Source organism: Clytia hemisphaerica, unplaced genomic scaffold, assembly GCF_902728285.1.
Source record: "Clytia hemisphaerica strain Z4C2 unplaced genomic scaffold, Clytia hemisphaerica genome assembly, whole genome shotgun sequence".
NCBI lineage: Eukaryota > Metazoa > Cnidaria > Hydrozoa > Leptothecata > Clytiidae > Clytia > Clytia hemisphaerica.
In genome coordinates this window covers 455,070-471,726 of record NW_027103987.1, presented here as the reverse complement: position 1 = coordinate 471,726, position 16,657 = coordinate 455,070, and the positions used below count along the sequence as shown (strand labels likewise).

Sequence of the window (16,657 nt, the reverse complement as noted above, 5' to 3'; positions counted from 1 at the left end):
ATAATTTCATGGCAATGAAATCTGTTTGAAAACGAGGACAACAATAAATTTATGCATCTCGAGAAGAGTGTATTACAAAGCTTGCACGAAGGAAAGGTTTCAGAAAGCAATCAGAATTTCTCGCTTTTCGACGTAATAATATCAGACGTTTGTGTCACAAAAAAAACTATCGATAAGCTCAAGTATAAAAGACCTGCTTTTCTACTTCCAGATTCAATGGTTATCTGGAAAATCAAATGGTATCGCATACAGTCAGCTCTCTCTAATTCGAACCTCTATTATTCGAATCTTTCTATAATTCAAACTAAACGTATTGGTCCCCTCAGCTGGAAAGTCGTTCAAAATACTCCCTGTAATTCGATTTTTTCTGTAATACGAAGAAATTTTTTTGAGCCCTTGAAGATCGAATTAGTGAGAGTCAATTGTATTCCTTAACGTTCTCTCAATGTCTCTTCAGATTCACGTTTTTGATTTTCTGTTATGATGATTATAAAATCGATTTGCCAGGAATCAGTCTAAGATAGGATGATTGAACGGTAAGAGGTTATAGGAAGAATTAAGCGCTAGAACAGCAAAAATCATTTCAGTCCGCTCTTTCACGGTCCATTTTTTGATAAATAGAATTCCTTTCGTTATGTTCAACGGACCAAAGTGAAGCATCGATGCGTGTTATAGACGGAATAGCAGCCGTTTTCAAAGCAGAAGTACACTTCTTTGAACAAAGTTTAAATTTGTGTTTCGGTGATTTTTTCTTGGTCAGCGGTGATGTAAACTCTCCAAAATTCTCACTATTTTTTTCGTCGTCCAACAAAGTAATCTTTTTGGAATCTAACTTGATATTTAATTCCTCACTACTGTTTTCGCTTTCGATATGTCCGTTATTTTTGTACTCGATATCAATATGTAGACGATTGTATTTAGTTTTCAAGAAGATGAGGATAGGAAGACATATGACACACGACCCAAACAATACCCAGTTCATCCACAGTGTCCCTAGAAAAAAATATCATTAAGAAAACATTTACTACATCCCGTAACCTAGAGCACTTTGCACTATACTTCTTAATTTTACCGATGGATGAATAGAACCTTGCACGGGAGGTACTCTTGTGTGCTTAATTGTAGAGGGGAGGGGTGGAATAAGCAGGGGGTGGGTACTCGAGATAAAAATAAACAAAATAGGGGATCGTCATAATTAAGCACTTCGTAGCACAAAGGTCATAAAATGGGGGGGGGGGTAATTATAAAGTGATATAGGGGTGAATTCTTTCTAAAATTTGCAAAATGACCTCCCCCTACAATTAAGCACACAAGACTATCGAAAATATTAGAAAAAAGAAATCAAGGAACTTGGTACGAATTCGTGCTTGCCAGCTAGGCAATATATTCGACCCAAATCCGTGCTAGAAAGTTAGTCCGATAAAAAAGAATCATACCGTAGCCGATATTTTACCATCTAAACTATAAGAAAACAATGTTTTTGAAAAGACTTGAAAGCTGAGGTCGTTTTAGCTCGAACCACAGAGGGATTCGAGAAGTCAAAAATTAACTGACCGACATTGGGTATGATGAGGACCACCAAAAACAGTACAGTAACAATGTTATTGATCAATGTTAACAACCCAGTAGTGGTACCCTCAGCAACAGGGTACGTCTGTTCAATTGTCAACTCGTAAAAGATGGGGATGGTACCAGAGATGAAGAATCCACCAAAGATGGCTGCTTGGTAAAGTGACTCTATGGAAAAAATAAATAGGGGAGATGATTTATAGAGATTTCTGAGAGCTTAATTCTCCAACCAACTTCGACGTAAGTGTAACTAAGCCCAATTTAACAAACTTAAGCACGCCGAAGCCGATGTGAAGTAACATGAGATCAGATTGTGATTGTTTTCTGCACACCACGCTAAAACTCTACAGAGATAAGCTGGAGTTTTTATAAGATACTTCACTAATTGGTCACATGAAATAATGGAAATGACGCGTTTTTTTTTTACATCTTAACGACCAACCAAATCACATACGAGCTTGTAAAAACTCCAGCTTGTCCCGCTCTAAAGGGATGTGTGAAAACAAAACAATCTGACGAATATGCAATCTCGTTTTCTTGAGGACCGTGCATCGCCACGGGTGGACTGGGAACGACAACAAAGTCGCGAGACAAAGTTAAAATAGGGTGCCGTATTAGTAAAATTTAATTTTCCGCGGGAGGACTATTTTCCTCAAAAGGGTAATTTTCGAGGGCCTTCAGAGGTTTACCGTGCCCGTAAGAAAATTATAACCGGCTGTTATCAGGTTAGTTGACAGTAGAATCCTCCCTGATTCTCCCATCTCCAGTGAAAATGATTTCAAACTCAATCGGAATACTGGTGACACAGGGGTGTATAAACCAAGTCCAGTGATTCTCAATAATAATCAGATTCAGTCAAATGACACGATTGATCATGATCTTCGAACATCGCAAACACTCTTAGTGCATTATTTAAACCTGTCGGGACCAAAATTGTTGACCAGTTGATTTTTAGAAAGAATGTGAAATTGTGAAACAGTGATTTTTCAGGCCCGGCGGAACAACCGTAAGAGTGGGGAGGTTGAAGGCTCAAAATGAGATAAAATTTGCCAGGAATTCGAAAAAAATTATTTGTTTAATACTAGGGAGGCTGAAGTTTCCCCAGTCTCCCCGCTTCTGTCAGGCCTGTTTTTGCCACTCTATCATCAGAAATCTTACAATTTCAAAAGTTGAATTTCACTCGTCTGGAAATGGTTAAATTGTGAAATTTAAGGTCGTTAACATACAAACCTTTAGAATAGGTGATAATTCTCAAACATAACAATGCGAACCACAAGAAGAAAGCACTTGCACCAGTCAACAAGAAAAGTAATAATAACTTCATTCGACCAGCAAACATGTCCGCAAATCTGCAAATGATAAAAATGATTGACAGTGTCTTGAAAAACAAATAGAGATGAGAATGAGGTATCCCTAGCCGAGGATAAATAACTTCCAAAAAGTGTTAGAGAATGAAATCAGTTTCTTTAACGCGTTTACTGAATCGAGCCCTTTTCAAAATTCGATTTGGCCTCTTGAAATTTCCAAAAAAAGCAATTCTCGCCCGTGCTTTAAATTCTAAAAAACGTTAAAATACCCAAAATTGCCAATATATTAGGCACTGATTGTAGTTGACAGTTTTATTACCTTGCCAATAACATGCCGGCACCAACTCCAGCGAAGACAGTATAAAATCCAATCCAACCAGAATTCTTTTGAGTAACGCCAAATTTTGATAAATTGACATTCAACACAGCACCCCAGCCACTGTAAACACCCGTTGTTAGTCCGTAAATTAAACATAGCATCCAAAATTGACGATTTCTAGAACAAAATAAGATACTTAAACATTTTCAAACCTTATAAACCGTTGCGTGAATCAACGATTCAAAAAATCTTTTTGTATATATGGTATGAAATTTACTTTAGTTTGCGAAAAAGGCATAGTTTCCCTTTCCTCTGATTTTTGCAAGTTTATTCCGATTTTACTGAAAAAATGACTAAAAATTTAGCCAACGCATGCATACACAAAAATATTGCCGAGGCCACTTCTGCATGGCATGGAATCTAATGTTTTTAAACATTGAGCACGTTTGACACTGAGGGAACTATAATTGTGTAGCATTGAATATAGTCAATTACCTCATCAAAAGTTTCAGTCCTTTGACAAAATTTTCTCTCTCCACGTGACCAGAAAGACTGGGCGGTAGTGGCGGTTTGTCAGGGTAGTGCAGCACAACACACAAGAATAAGAAACTGTTGATGCCAAATTCTAAAAAAAAAATAAAAATAAAGATCTATTATGACAAATCTTTAGCGTAAAATTGGTTTTAAGGTTAACTGCGCAACAAAACAACTTAGTTCCAATTTTACAAAATATTTTTTGAGGTCTGGCAAAGGAAAATCTAATAGAAGGATGATTCAACTAAAAGCTTTGATGAATAATGGGAGTTTTAGTCGAAAAGTTTAACCAGCCTGGGAGTAAGAAATTGAGCACAGTTAGGACTAAAAGGTATTGGGAACATATTGGTAGTGCAGTGGTAGCATCCGGCTAGGATGGTGGGTTCAACCCCCAGCCGGGTCATACCAAAGATTCTCAACATGGTACTTGATACCTCTCTGCTTGATGCTCAGCAATTAAGAGAAGAATCAAGGGTAAGTGGAGCAATCCACGGAGAAAGAGTGGCGCCCTCCCCTACCTTCGGGTAGATAGCTATCGAAAGAGGACTCGCCTTCGACTGCAGTCGCAGACTTACTTACTAAGTGCTCAACAAGTGCCCAGATTCAGGATGAACCATCAATAGTATCTCTTACCGATATACAGGAGGTTCATGATGGAAGATTTACGATCTTGTTTGATAGCTTCCAACTCTATGGAAAGAAAACAAACTTCAAATGAAAAGATTTTTTCTCAATGTAAAAGTTACAAAATACCCCTTTCATGTTTGATCGTGATTTAAGATTCAATTTTTTTACTCAAATGGCAACAAAAGGTATATACAGTTCGGTGTCGGTAATATATTCAATCCAAACGAACAACTAGAACAGCGGAAAGAGGTATGACGAAAGGGCTGAGCTTTTTAAGCGTTTTTAAGCTATTTTAGTGAAAATTCGTCGGTTCTACCCCTTCGCTGGACTTCAATGGGTCTAATCCTCTGCATTGGAGTGTCCCACGAGGTTTAGGACCATTGGGAATCAGCTACTTTATGAATAGGGTGGATAAGGTCTTTTTATTTACGAGAATCTGAGATGACTTACCGTTTCGCTCAGTATCACTTCGAGTTTTGTTCAGAAAGATGGCCACCACATCAGAATGCTGAATCGCTTTCTCCGCAAACATCACGTCTCTTAAACTGGCAATCTTCTCCATCTTTGGTAAATGCCGTCCTGCACGTTGTTGCTGATTGGTCAAATCCTTTGTTACCATTGGCAACGAAAATTTAATTGGCTGAGCAGCCATGGTATTGTTTAAGTAGGCCATCAAACCATGTTTCGAATGCCAGGTGACTGTCAACATAAACCATTGTTGTAGCTTGATTGGTAACTTGCAAGTCCATATTTCCGATGTTTGGAGTGTGATCAGCAACTCTGGTCTCTCTGATGCACTATTAGCAACGGAGATTGCCAACCGTCGTTGAGGTGCTGAGCTTTGGAGCAGAACTTGACGGTTTCCAATTTGATGAACGTGGATCCACGTAATAAAAGTTATACCGTTGTAACATTTAGTGTAGGGTTGTGTGAAACAGTTAGTGAATAAAAGGTCATTCAGATTGACAGGATCACTGGTGAGTGTGGTGTTTTCGTTGGATGGAGTGTTCGGTTGATTTGGATTATCATGCTTTTGAATCTGGATAAAAAGATCTTCGTTTTTGATAAAGCGTTTGGATGATGTGAAAAGCAGTTCTGAAGAGAAACAGAAAAAATATTACTTGTCTTGGCAGTAGTTTCTAGCACCACTCCTCAAAACTATTACGCGCCTTTATTTTTAAAGGAAAGAGGACCTCATATCCAAACTCGAAATCAGTCTCTTAGTTCACTTTTTTATGATTCTGATAGCGCTAACGATTGAATCATGTCAATCAGTAAGACCAAAAAGTGGCGGTGGCTCTCGATATAAATTGGACCCCTAATAATAAAACATTGACAAATTTCAATTGATTTTTTTACATTGGTAAAAAAAGCAATTGAAATTTGAAAACGTCGACTCTCTCTAATTCCATTTTCAAGGGACCAAGAATTTTCTTCGATTTAGAGAAAGTTGACTGTATGCATAAAATATAACGTCAAACCTTACACCCCTTTTCAAAATTTGGAAATAGGTGTGAATCAAGTTAAAGGGGTCGTACCTGTTGCGTGGTTGAGTGTTTCATTCGTATCGTGTATCTCCCTGAAAATTAAAAAGAAAATTGATGAAAATGAAGATCAATCACAATTCTAGTTCTTCTATAACAAAATTCACGACCGTGAAGGTACCGGCAGGCCACAAGAAACCTTGTATGGTTTTTAAACGTTTTGTTATAAGCGAACTCTAAAATAATGACTGGAACTGTCATTCATTGCAACTTTCATTGAAAACTTAAGTAGTCAGCCGTGTCTGAAATAGAAGACATTTTTACTTGTAATTTGTTGTTAATTTTTGCTTGGAAAAGGTTGCGCCATTTCTCAAAATTGCAGACGGCGCAGTGTAATTTGTTGTTTATTTTTTACCTCAACAAGTTCTTATACGATGCACATTTCAGTAATTATTTTAAATTTCGGTGCGTAGACAAGTTTTGAAATCATCTCTCACCTTTGCCAGAAACGGCGGGGTATCTCTTTGACAAATGATGGACCAATCAAAAAAGAGACGGCCACGCCCATAGATCCTGTTAACGAAGCGAGTGCAGTAGCGGTCGTTCTCTCATTAGCTGGAAACCATAGTGATGAGATGACTGGTGGTCCTGCTTGTGTAACTGGCCCGGCGAGGCCGTTGAAGAACTGGCCCATCGCCATTGTCCTGGTGGTGAAACAAGAGATGGATTAACAGGGGATACCGACTCAGTTGACCCATAGCTGGTAGGGTTAGTACTTGAAAGCCCTGGCCTTGGAAAAAGTTAATTATAAATCCCAAAATCAAGTTACTACACTGAGTTGGTACCCCCTGAATTAATTGAAGTTAAATATTGGTTGATGGTTGAACACACTTGGTTCCTAAAGGTGATATATCGCAACTTATCAGTTATCGAGTTCAATTATAGATAGCACAACTCTGACAAGAGCCTTTATAAATAGCGACGAGAACGCTAAGTTTATTTGTAACAATGCACGGCCCTTACGAAATTAAGAAGATTATTCGTCAGATCGTTTGTTTTCACCCATCCGTTTAGAGTTTCAGTGTGTGGGGAGGGGCTCAGGTAAGTTATGGCATTCTCAAAAACATGAAAATTACCATAATTTTTGTCGATACTTTTTTGCAAAATTTCGTATTTTGCTGATTTCTGCTGACAACAGCAAAATTTCGAAAATTCTTTTTTATATATAAAATGATCTTTTTAATGATATACAACGTTGGTCCAATTTCATGTTTCTACCATTAGCCAAACTGGAGTTATTTAAAAAACAAGATTTGCTGATGTCAGCACTTTTTGGTTTTTGCGGTTTTTCGCGAAAATGAGGGCGTAAACAATTAGGTAACACCCCTACAGGGAAACTTCATCATGGTATCTTTCGTAGTAAATCATTGGTTTGTTCATTTTCTGCCGGCTAATGGTCTTCAAAAATGATGGTGATTTTCATGTTTTTGAGACATGCCATAACTTACCTGAGGGGTGCTGAAAATATTCATAATCTGATTTCCATTTAACATGGATTTGATGATTAGACTCACCATGTGGCAAATTCATTGTTAGAGGTAAAACAACGTAATCCGGTACCAAAAGCCATGAAAAATGACGTCACTAGCATTGCTTTCCTCATACCTGAAAAAAAGATTTCTTATTCATTTTGTTTCATTCTTGGGGACAAAGCTCAGGCTACATTGATGAAATCTCAGGATATGCTTACATACAATCTACATTACGTCGAAAGCAATTGCTCAGTGTCTGTAGTATTCCAATATTTCCTGCAATCCACTAACTAGACTGAAGTCGTTAATAACCTGTGTAATACAGTAATAAGGGTGTTATATGATAATAAGATAATTGTAACGGGATAATATCAGTCTGTTTTGACTAAATTTGTCCCTTCCATTATATTCTGCTTATTTTCTACTAATGTCTGAATTATGTAGATTAGCATGCTAGACTAACAATCTTCGAAAAAATATTGTTTGTGCCTAACATGTAGTTAATAGGTTCGAATATTCGGTAGTCTACTGGCAGATTAGAAAGCATTTAAAATACCTTTGGTATCCATCAGCCAAGAGAACGCGTAAATTGTGAATATGTAAGTGATGGGATCGAGGCTAGCCATGATAGCAATCTCACTTTCTTTCCATCCAAAGACTTCCATACAAGTTGTGGAGATGGGACCGAACGTGTTCCAACAACAATATTGCATGAAGGCGATCAAGGAAAAGATGAACAGGATGTAAAACCTGGAAAGTAGGTGATTTGACAGTGTGGTTAAAGCAAGGTTTACGTCTCAGATGGAAAAGGGATTTTACACACCAAATTATCATATGCTCTTAAAACTTTCGTGAATTAAGCAGAATTATGAGACTAAAATGCCTCTTTATATACTTCACTGAGATGGAAGAACTTTCAACGCTGATATGAAGATAACGGTGATCTTTGAACTTGTAATTCAAAGTAGTAGCGGACATTCAAGTGAAAATCACGTTAATCGTCCGTTAGAACAAAAAAGTTACGATAATAGAAAGAAAAAGCAAAGATTGAAAAACCGCAAGATTGTGAGCCTCTCTATCAAAGATTATTGAATATCTTATGAACATTTTGGTATTCAGGGCTACATTTTTAGTGCAGTGTCTTTCGATGCAGGATCCTTCGATCTTCATTGACAACAACCCTATGCTACTCTCATTCACTAACGGATTCGTGCTACTTATAGATACACTATCTGTGGTTTTGTAAAGGTCTGTGATTTAGATTACACCAACCCAAGGTGGTTTCAATTTCAACTAAACAATAAAACCCTGGGTACAGCTTACCGTCTTTTGTATACTTTAGTTTGATCTTCATCTTCGTTCTTTTCAAGACAAGGTGTTTGTTGATCTTCATCACAGCAACTACTTTCACTTTCGTTTTCTTCATGGTAATCATTTTCGCAAGGCTGGCTAAACTCGTGGTGGTCGTTTAATACGATTTCTGAAGAGTAAAAACATTCGATTAGATTGGAAAGGGTTTCCCCATTGTTGGTGAAAAGTGAAGAAATTTTTAAGCGAACTTCAAATGACGAAGAATTTCATAAAAGTGACCAAGTTTACATGAAATATAATTTCAATCTTCCTAAAAGAGCTGTTAAGTAGCTAAATCCTGTTTTATCTCAAGTTCCAGCAAAATAGTCCCAATAAAGCTCACAAAAATCCGAGGTTTCCTTCAGTTTCAGTTCCTCTAAAGATTCGAATGTGTAAAAAATCAGCATACAACCGTACAAGCAGATACCCGTCATCCCGAAAAACTATTTATTACCTCCCGGAAACTAGACTGGAGTCGTTTATAATTCGTTTTATACAGTAATATGGTTGTTTTTGTCATTGACTTTCAAGACCCGAGACTCTTGGATGGGAAATGAACCAACTTATTTCCCATCCAGAACGCCCGCGCTTTGGTTTTTACACAAATGTCGGATTGAAAGTAAAATCCATCGTTGGATTTCAAAAAATGCAGTCCACAATACAAGGGAACCGCTAGATACAATCCTTCGTCATGATTGCGGAGCGTTTTAGGCGCATTCTGGATGGGGAATAAGTGGCTTCACTTTAGCTTGCCTGGGAAAGGTTAGAGATTCTACTCTAGTCCTTCGGGCTAACTCAACTAACAACTCAATGGTTGTTGTACGATCATACGATATTGTTACAGGATAATATCAGTTTGTCTGTCCCTTAAATAATTTTTTGTCCGAATTGATCGTCTAGCATGCTACATTCATGGCAACAAGCTTTGAATGCTTAACTCTATTTTTCGTTAAGAAAGCAGAATTGTCATTGAAAATCATACCTTCCTCTGATTCTCCGTCGGTGTGATGTGACGTCACAATGAGTTTAGGTGTCACGTGATTTATAGTGTTTGATCGTTGTTCGCGGTGTCGAGGGTGGTGAAAGAGCTCAGAACGAGGGCGGTGGGGTGATAAATGGCGTTGCGAAGAATGGTGGTGGTTGTGTTTGTTGTTAGGATCTGTAAGTTATCAAAAGAAGTTTTTAATCAGATGTGATCGAAACCAATCCTTCCGCAGTAATACTACCTCAAGAGCCAAAAGAAAGAAAGGAAATATTTTCTGAAAAGCTCTTTTGCTAGACCTGAAATTTAAATCTTAATTTTTCAAATGTCTTCTCGTGCCCTTTTACACCGGACACAAGTTTAAAAAATCTCAATGGTAGTTACAAGAAAACACAAATGTTGTAAATGTTGCCTGAATTTTGAGACGGAAATGCCTTTTTAATCTAAAACCAGTCTAAAATGAGAGAACTTTGGGAAACCACTACTCAGGAAGAAGCATAAAAAAGATAGCAATCTATCAATCCAACTTACCTGCAGAGTTTGGGTGAAGAATCCATAGTAATGAGCCAACAGACGCGGCACGTTCCATAATGGAAGATCAAGATCAGTAATCAGGTAAGTAAGGAAAACAAGTTCAACCAAAACAGTGAACTATCCTGTTCAAGTCAGTGTTCGGAGTCAAATTAAAGGTGTGGATGTAGTTTGGCCTATAAAGAAAGACATAAAACAGAAAAGATGTAAATAGGTGTTAACATGTCAAATCTAAGTAGGCATCATCGGTGTATGATGGAACAAGGGTAGAATGAACTTTTCTGGGTAATAGATACCTTTTGAATTATGCAATAAAATATTCTGTGTTTATTGAAAGTTCTTACTTCAAAAAGGGTTGTACTCAAGATTAAGGTCAAATTTGGGGCTCGTTGGAGAACTCTTTTCAAGATAATTATGTCAGAAGTTTATATTAGATGATTCATTAAAGTTATATAAATAAGCATGGGATTTTCTTGGGTGATATGGAGAGAAAAAGCAAAATCAAAATATTCTTGAGTCTTAAAATTGCTTTTAATGTTAGAGCAGCGTAAAGTAAAATAGTAAAAATACAGCCCTCAAATTATTTTGTGCTTGTTAATCATTATATCACCAAGAAAATTGAAAAATCTCAAGTAATTCAAACTCAAACTTTTCATATATTACCGTATGCTTATAAAAAAGAGCGTATTGTTTGAGTGAACGCTCCCCATCAAAGAATTTTGGGGAATGCCTGACTTTATTGACCGCTATACAAGATGTTAAAATGAACTGTTAAATCGGCACCTCGCAAAAATAACATAATAATTTCTAACTAAACTAAGCTGTAGTACAAAACAAATTTTTCTTAAACTGTTACTACAAGACATAGATACATCACTTTGTCCATTATATATACTACGTAGGCCTTTAAAATCGGACCCTTAAAATGAAGACAAAATTTATCCAAACTTGACTAAATTTGACCCTTCTTGAAAATCTTTGCCCAAAATTTTGCCCAAAAAAGAGTTGTTTTTCTCACTTTTTATACCCTTGGAGCGCAGTACTTTCTCTCATTCCAAACCTTAAACTTAACTATTCTGGCTGCACCTATTCTGGATCACTTACTTTGAGTGCCCCACCTCCTGAGCCCTTGCTCGGATGTACCTTTCTCAAGATAAAGAAAACTTTTCTATGATGGATTTTATCGATGAGCAGGTTCCAGTGAGAAGGTCAGGACTCAAAAAACAACAACATATGATTCACGTTAAACTTATTGTGCTAACATAGACTAAAATAATTATTTCAATATTTTTTTGTAAGAACCAGTAACTTTTGTTGAAGTTCTGCTATTTTTCAGTATTTGAAGCCTCGTTTGATCTGATCACAGTTATTTTAAGAAGAAACTGAAGTATCTCAGGATTTAAGCTATTTTTACTAATTTGAAAGAATTCAGTTTTGTTTTCGGCGATTTTGAGCCTAATCAAATTATAAAAACAAGAATTCTATACTAAACACTTTGAAAATAATTTATATAATTTTTTAGCTTCATCGACTGGCATTTCAAGAAATCAGGATCAACTTGGAAAAAAAACAAAGTGAAAATGGATATTTCAACAATTTTCGCTAAATAATCTTAATTTCATTAGCAGTCGAACTGCGTGTTGAAAATAGTACCATACTTTCTTCCAACAATATTTTTGTGTGTGGTAAAAGCTCTTGACCTAAGCGATTTAGCTGAAAAGTGAATTCAGCAAAGTGAGGCTTAAAATGAAACTTTAACGCCTTTTAGAGACTTTGACAGAATGGAGCTATTGTATTCTTGTTGTTGACAGCTTCGTGGGTCGGACAAAATATATCCACACTCACCGTCTAATACTAAAGTTACAAAGTATACCCGGGGCACATTTCGAAATAATCTTGAAGTAAATCTTTTATAAGAAAGACTAATAAAGAGATGATTGTATTGATTGAAACTTCCCATCATCATATGACAAGAATTTTAAGTAATCCGAATTGAAATAAAGTACCAAATTCCTGTTTTTTCGTTTGTAAATTCTATTTTCTCTGGAAAATTGTATCAACACCCATTCCATATAGCTGCACTATTTATATCGAACTGAACTTATTTAAGATTATTCTGAAAAAACGATTTTTTCTAAAGATTTAAGTTACGAAGACAAAAAACGTCATCACCTATGAAAGAAATCTGTCTAAAAATCACACCATCATTACCAGACCAAGCAAATTTGCAATATGTAAAAGTTCTTTGAGGTTTTCTGTATTTACACTGCATCAGACCTCCCTAATCAATAAAATTCCAAAAATATTACTTTTGGAAGCTATCACCGAAATCTGATTTTTTCAAGAGAATAATTATCTCAAAGGTAACCGTGAATTTCATATCTTTCTGGTCCTTTCTTCTCATAGGAGGGGCTAGTCTAAATCGCAGACCTGTAAAAAAGCGCAGGTATAAGGAGCATGAAGCCGTTAGTGGATGTCAGTAGCCTAAAGAGGGCTAGGAATACTAGGTAAAGTATCATATTTTCCAATCGTCTAAAATTCGGGAAAACTCTGGGAAAGCAATACACCTATTTCCTATTAGCAGATTCATGCAAAAGTCACGAAAAAACGTCGAGTAAACAAACTTTTGATTGGCGGAGGCATGCAAAGATTACCTCATACTCTGGACATTTTGAAAAATATGCTTGTATATGCAATATTTCAGCCAATCAGAGACTTTCTCGACGTTTTTCATGACTTTTTTACATGAATCCACTAATAGGAAATACGTGTATTCATTTAACTTCTCTTAGTCCTTAATATTCATGAATACACGGGTTGCAAAATTAAAGTCTGAAGACAAATCACGCTTTTACTCGAAATCTTTATATGCTTCTGATTGGTTCGAATTTATTGACACTAATAAAGTTATCAGATGTAAGTTGTAAAGTAAGTAACATGGGAATAAAATCACGTGAACTTTTTCGAGTAATCACATGTTTTGACTGCACTGATATAATTTTGCAACCCGTGTATTTATAAGAGATTCACTCACCAGTTAGATTTCAATTAAAAACCCATTGTTAAAAAAACACAGTCAGGACGATAGAAGAAGGTTGACGCATATAATGAAACGACAGATCCATCATGCTTTGCCGACAATATTACACTATCCCCCAACACGCCAGTGACCAAAGATAGTTTCATTCAGTACACACAAAACATGTGTTTTTAGAGTACAGGAAGCGAGGTGATCTCTAAGTCCTATAAATAAAAATAAAATCAAAATTTAAAAAGTTTGGAGGATGTATTATAAAACGATGCCGTGTCTTTGTTATAAGAACAACAATCAAGCTTAACCTTGATAATGAGTATGGAAATTCAACCTCTAGCTAATTATTGCAATCCAAACTTCTTTTTGAAATACTTTATACATAATGAGGGTATCATAGGTTGTTTATTAATTTGAAAAAATGGGGAAATCAATTAAAAAAATTAAAAAAAAACGATTAGTTAAAATATTTAAAAATAATATTTTTTTACCAGGGGGTACTTTACACCACCCTGGCATTATTTTGCTAAGGACTCCTAGAAAAATTTGTTAAGACATATGCCTTTTGATAAAAACAGTCTACCAAATTTTTAATTCGAAATACCCAACAGGTCGGGTTTGATGACTTTATTGCCAACATTGTTCATAAAACCCAGCTAAAATCCTGTAAAATCGCATAACATTCAAATAATTATTAAAAGTTATTGAAAAACTTATGCGAAAAATTTACACAGGTTTTAAATAATAAAAAAAATTGCGACGTCATGAATCTTTGGTCAATTTACTTTACTTATCTTCAGTTTAGATTTCAAGATTTAAAATTATCGTATAATTAAAACCGGAAAACATGTTATTGAAACTACTAATTTTAAAACAAAATTCAAAATTCGTTGAATTTTTTGTTGTTCTTATATAAAAAAACGTTGTAAAAATTTGCAATATCCAAAATAAGAAAACAACATTCCTTCAATTAATAAAAGGAGATACGATGTCAACAGGTAATGAAACCATGGCAACGAAGAAATAACTCCCCTACTGGTCCCTGATAAAGGACACTAGATTGTTTTTGAGAAAGAATTCTATTCGGTAGTTGTTATAACGTTCCTATATTATGGTTATCGAAGTTTTTGGCGCGAGATCAAACCCAAGAGACCAAGAGAGAGGGGCATGCGGGGTTCTTTTTTTTCATTGCACGGCATGTTTGAGACTGTAATTTTCAACAACTTCATCAGTTGTTTTGTTTGTCTTTGTGTTAGCTCAGAAAATTGATTAATTCTAGTGAAAGCCAAGTCAAATAATCGCATTTCGTGAAGATTTTCTAATAACTCAAGGGATATGCAAGGGATAGCAAAGGGATATACTAAGAGATTAAATTCATTAGGTTTCAAATAATGAGCTAATGTCTTCTTAAACCCATGTGTCATACCCTGTGCCACAGATCCTCCCCACTGGAAAATCTGCCTAAAGTTTTGTCCCCGGTGGGAAAAACACCCTACAATTTCAGCCCAACTGGAAAAGTGACTTTCATTTCAGCCATATTCGAAATTCAAAGTAAAAAATTGCACTTCAAAACCATCCCAACTGGATTTTCTAAGCTTGGAAAATATAATTTCTTTCTCCATTGGGTTTCCGATAAAAGTTTATATCCCTGCTGCGAGAAAACTTCCACCAGGGCTGCAAGACAGGGGTGTCTTCATACAGTCTTTGTGAAAACAAATCTCATGGAAATTTTTCAATAAAGCCCCCTCCCTGCAAAATTACACATACCTTTTGAGGAATGGAGCTTTTTACTTCATGCTAATGTAGTGGATGTTTGAAGCCATTAGTTGATGTTAAGACATTAACAGACGAACTCCAAGTTAGGTGTAATGTTGGAGAGAGCTCTTTTCTGAGCTCTTTCGAGTGGTGATGTGACAGCCTGAAAAGGGATAAATATAAAATTTTCAAATGAAAGTCTGAAAAAGGAATAGGAGGCTGATGAAATATTTAAGACTTAAAAACTATTCAATAATTTTTCTTCTTCACTTTTCACCTTTTTCCCATTCTTCTATCCCGTCCCGTCACGAAATCTGGATAAAAAGTAAAAAAACAAAACAAAAAAAAGCCTCTTTAAAAATATATATTGGAAACAAATTGAAATCATTTATGAAAAAAATATCCAACAAAAAATTGTTACAGGTTTGAAGTTCAAAGTCTATATTTTACCCAACTATTTTTATTTTTTTTATTTTTAGAGTGATGATACCTATAAATTTTTAAATATTTTCTTGCTCTTTTTTAAACACCTATGCCACCATCGTTATCTTATCATTGATAAAAGATTTTAAGAAAGTTGAAAAAGTATTTAACTACCTTCCGACATAATAACAAGTCGAATTTCGATTCATCCCAATACTTATCTTTGACAGTTCACCATGGCCATTTTCGTGGTGACCTTTGAATGAAAACTAGAAGTTGATTAGGTTGGTTAGGTTTTCTGTTACGAAGCATAATTTACTTCAAAAAAATTCTCAGCTTGTATACTGTATCCAGTATAAAGGAGATATAACATTTGCTCCAGTTGATACTTAAACACTTTTATCCGCTATTAATATTCAATCTTTTAAAGATGCTATATTTAATGTATTCGAAATGATTTACAAAAATAGCTTATTAGTAAAATATACGAATAAAATTTAGTGTCGATAATCACCCTTTAATTAACTTTAGAATATAATATGAAAATAGAAATTATGTTACAACCTTTATTAGAAAAACATTCTCTGATTAAAAATACACATATAACCTATATAGGCCTATATACATGGCAAAAATAAATATGTTTTGATATCTGTTCTGGTCTAGACTTCGTTATTTTCTTTAGATATAGTTGTTTTGAACAGTAAAAGAAATCAGTTGTGACTGAATTTCAGGTCATCTATGATTTTACCTTCAAAACGAGGCTAATATAAAATGTTTATTTGTCTGATGTAAAAGAACAAAAGCCCCCGATCCATCCCCTTCAGAAGAGACAAATAATGGATCAGGTGCAGTTAGCGTGGTCACTGGTTGGATTCTTTAGTAGTGGAGAGCACTGTTAAAGAATATAACCTAATGTCGTTTAACCTAATAATGTTATAAAATACAGACCAGAAAGTATTTCACTGTTAAACAATTCAACCTAGCCATGTCCGGTTCACTGTTAAACAATCTGACCTAGTCCACTGTTAAATAATCCAACCTAGTCCACTGTTTAACAATCCAACCTAGTCCACTGTTTAACAATCCAACCTAGTCCACTGTTTAACAATCCAACCTAGTCTACTGTTTAACAATCCAACCTAGCCATGTCCGGTTCACTGTTAAACAATCCAACCTAGTCCACTGTTTAACAATTCAACCTAGTCCACTG

General features: G+C 35.6%; 1 protein-coding gene across 1 annotated transcript; it reads right to left on the bottom strand.

Annotated features, from left to right (window-relative positions):
- LOC136811117 (uncharacterized) lies at positions 1 to 15,178 on the bottom strand. The gene is made up of 16 exons (XM_067067722.1): positions 15,034 to 15,178; positions 13,270 to 13,478; positions 10,236 to 10,411; positions 9,705 to 9,881; positions 8,696 to 8,852; positions 7,929 to 8,122; positions 7,415 to 7,505; positions 6,338 to 6,544; positions 5,895 to 5,935; positions 4,807 to 5,451; positions 4,363 to 4,419; positions 3,691 to 3,820; positions 3,196 to 3,372; positions 2,800 to 2,918; positions 1,555 to 1,737; positions 1 to 993 (listed from the first exon to the last, which is right to left on the bottom strand). The coding sequence occupies exons 3-16, from the start codon at positions 10,291 to 10,293 to the stop codon at positions 584 to 586; spliced, it is 2,646 nt and encodes an 881-aa protein (XP_066923823.1). The 5' UTR covers positions 10,294 to 10,411; positions 13,270 to 13,478; positions 15,034 to 15,178; the 3' UTR covers positions 1 to 583.
- Between the last annotated feature and the right edge of the window lie 1,479 nt (positions 15,179 to 16,657).